The following is a 3,644-nucleotide window of genomic DNA, read 5'->3' on the forward strand; positions in this document are numbered from 1 at the left end:
AAAAGAAGGTTTAGGGGTGACTTGTTAGAGGTGTATAAGATGATTAGGGGTTTAGATAGGGTTGACAGTGAGAATCTTTTTCCACGTATGGAGTCAGCTATTCGGGGGCATAGCTTTAAATTAAGGGGGGGTAGGTATAGGGCAGATGTTAGGGGTAGGTTCTTTACTCAGTGAGTCGTGAGTTCATGGAATGCCCTGCCATTAGCAGTGGTGGACTCTCCCTCATTATGGGCATTTAAGCGGGCATTGGATAGGCATATGGAGGATAGTGGGCTAGTGTAGGTTAGGTGGGCTTGGATCGGCGCAACATCGAGGGCCGAAGGGCCTGTACTACGCTGTATTCTTCTATGTTCTATGTCTGTACCTGGGGGTTTATCCCAGTCTGTACCCGGGGGGTTTATCCCAGTCTGTACCTGGGGGTTTATCCCAGTCTGTACCCGGGGTTTATCCCAGTCTGTACCCGGGGGTTTAACCCAGTCTGTACCTGGGGGTTTATCCCAGTCTGTACCCGGGGATTTATCCTAGTCTGTACCTGGGGGTTTATCCCAGACTGTACCCGGGGGTTTATCCCAGTCTGTACCTGGGGTTTATCCCAGTCTGTACCTGGGGGTTTATACCAGTCTGTACCTGGAGGTTTATCCCACTCTGTACCTGGGGGTTTATCCCACTCTGTACCCGGGGGTTTATCCCAGTCTGTACCTGGTGTGTTTATCCCAGTCTGTACCTGGGGGTTTATCCCAGTCTGTACCTGGGGGTATATCCCAGTCTGTACATGGGGGTTTATCCCAGTCTGTACCTGGGGTTTATCCCAGTCTGTACCTGGGGGTTTATCCCAGTCTGTACCTGGGGGTTTATCCCAGTCTGTACGTGGGGGTTTATACCAGTCTGTACCCGGGGGTTTATACCAGTCTGTACCTTGGGGTTTATCCCAGTCTGTACCCGGGGGTTTATCCCAGTCTGTACCTGGGGGTTTATACCAGTCTGTACCTTGGGGTTTATCCCAGTCTGTACCCGGGGGTTTATCCCAGTCTGTACCCGGGGGTTTATCCCAGTCTGTACCTGGGGGTTATCCCAGTCTGTACCCGGGGGATTATCCCAGTCTGTACCCGGGGGATTATCCCAGTCTGTACCTGGGGATTTATCCCAGTCTGTACCCGGGGGGTTTATCCCAGTCTGTACCTTGGGGTTTATCCCAGTCTGTCCCTGGGGGTTTAACCCAGTCTGTACCCGGGGTTTATCCCAGTCTGTACCCGGGGGTTTATCCCAGTCTGTCCCTGGGGGTTTATCCCTGTCTGTACCTGGGGGTTTATCCCAGTCTGTACCTGGGGGTTTATCCCAGACTGTACCCGGGATTTATCCCAGTCTGTACCCGGGGGGTTTATCCCAGTCTGTACCTGGGGGTTTATCCCAGTCTGTACCCGGGTTTTATCCCAGTCTGTACCTGGGGTTTATCCCAGTCTGTACCCGGGATTTATCCCAGTCTGTACCTGGGGGTTTATCCCAGTCTGTACCTGGGGGTTTATCCCAACCTGTACCCAGGGGGTTTATCCCAGTCTGTACCCGGGGGGTTTATCCCAGTCTGTACCTGGGGGTTTATCCCAGTCTGTACCCAGGGGGTTTATCCCAGTCTGTACCTGGGGTTTATCCCAGTCTGTACCCGGGGGTTTATCCCAGTCTGTACCTGGGGGTTTATCCCAGTCTGTACCCGGGGGTTTACCCCAGTCTGTACCTGGGGTTTTAACCCAGTCTGTACCTGGGGGTTTATCCCAGTCTGTACCTGGGGGTTTATCCCAGTCTGTACCTGAGGGTTTATCCCAGTCTGTACCCGGGGGGTTTATCCCAGTCTGTACCTGGGGGTTTATCCCAGTCTGTACCCGGGGGTTTATCCCAGTCTGTACCCGGGGGTTTATCCCAGTCTGTACCTGGAGGTTTATCCCAGTCTGTACCCGGAGGTTTATCCTAGTCTGTCCCTGGGGGTTTATCCCAGTTTGTGCCAGCTCACAGAGAACCTTGGGAAACACCAAAGGGAGCACATGACCTGGCGCAGACCCGTATGATTGGCCGTCGGTCATGCAGGAGGCCCCGCCACAGCGAGCTACCAGCCTGTCAGAGGCCGGCAGCTCGCCAGCGCCACGGACGTGCTGGCCAGTGCTGGTACTGCACCCAGAGGGGCAGGATGTTTGGGACGGTCTTGTGGGAGCCGTGTTGGCGCTTCCCCCCCCCCCCCAGACTCCGCCCGCCCGCACGTGCACGCATGGAACACCCGACGTCAAGAAGCAACCCAGCCACGCAGCCCCGTCACCTACCAGCTCCTATAACCTCTTCGATCTTCACGTAGGAGATATCGATCTCCTTGGCAAACTCTCGGACGGCCTCATTGGGGTCCTCGTAGGTGAAGGGATCAATGTAGACTTTTATTCCCGGAATAGCTGCAGAACAAACAAAGACTTGGTTACTAAGAATTTACCTTCAAAGCTTTTGGCTTCTCATAACAACACCTGTGTTCTAGCCCATCCGGGAGGATAGAACGGTGGGGGTGGGGTGGGGCAACTCAGATTTAGTCAACAGTGGAATCCTGTGAGTGTCAACAATAGCCTTCCCTCCTCCACATTCCTTGGTCCCTTCTCTTTTATTACATCATCATGAGGAACGTGGCTTTACTGTCATACAGGCTTCAGTATTGGGTTAGGCCCGATCATCAAGACTAGGCCTGAGCGTCAAGTTAGGCCCAAACATAGCGCTAGGCCTCAGGGCTGTGTTAGGCCTGAACGTAGCGCTGGTCCTGATGGCTGGGTTAGGCCTGAACATAGCACTAAGCCTGAATGTTGTGCTAGGCCCAAACCACCGCTCTCCTGGGACTGCAGGTTCTGATGGAGACAGCCTGGAAGGCATCTGGGCTCAGTTAGCAACGCGCTGAACCTCGGAGTGAGAAGATTCTGGGTTCAAATCCCACCTCAGAGGTCCAAAACAAAAAATTCCGGGCAGTTGTCCAGTGTAGAAATGAGGAAGCAACTGCCTTGTCAGAGACTTGGTCCCCACCCCATCCCTCTTGATCTCTCCTTGACCCTTGGGTCTAACCAGTCCATGTTGACCAATTTTCCCAAATTGAACCAGCTGCATTTGCCCATATCCCTCTAAACCCTTTCTATTCCTATACCTTTTAAAAACTGTAATTGTACCAGGCTCCACCACTTCCTCTGGCACCTCATTCCGTACAAGTACCACCCTCTGTGTGAAAAAGTTGCCCCTCAGGTCCCTTTCCCCTCACAACTTAATCCTATGCTCTCTACTTCTGGACTCCCCCACCCTTGGGAAAAGACCATTGTCTCCCACCTGATCCAACCCCTTCGCGATTTTATAAACCTCTATAAGGTCACCCTTCAACCTCCTACGTTCCATTCCCGGGAACATCCTGGTAAATCTCTTCTGAACCCTCTCCAGCTTCATAACATCTTTCCTGTAACAGGGTGACCAGAACTAGACACCACCAGGGATATGTTTCCCACCCCACCCCTTTCCGCCTTCCGCAAAGACCGTTCCCTCCGTGACTACCTGGTCAGGTCCACACCCCCCCTACAACCCACCCTCCCATCCTGGCACTTTCCCCTGCCACCGCAGGAACTGTAAAACCTGTGCCCACACCT

General features: G+C 53.5%; 1 protein-coding gene across 1 annotated transcript in view; it reads right to left on the minus strand.

The window, feature by feature from the left end:
* Nucleotides 1-2,298: 2,298 nt before the first annotated feature.
* The window catches only part of LOC122547922 (ephrin type-B receptor 3-like), a 36,482-nt gene continuing 35,136 nt past the window's right edge, over nucleotides 2,299-3,644 (minus strand). Inside the window, exon 8 of the mRNA XM_043686481.1 lies at nucleotides 2,299-2,429. Within this exon, the coding sequence (XP_043542416.1) occupies nucleotides 2,299-2,429 (131 nt within the window). The remainder of the gene's footprint in view (nucleotides 2,430-3,644) is intronic.

The sequence above is a fragment of the Chiloscyllium plagiosum genome, unplaced genomic scaffold (assembly GCF_004010195.1).
Source record: "Chiloscyllium plagiosum isolate BGI_BamShark_2017 unplaced genomic scaffold, ASM401019v2 scaf_5211, whole genome shotgun sequence".
Taxonomy (NCBI): domain Eukaryota; kingdom Metazoa; phylum Chordata; class Chondrichthyes; order Orectolobiformes; family Hemiscylliidae; genus Chiloscyllium; species Chiloscyllium plagiosum.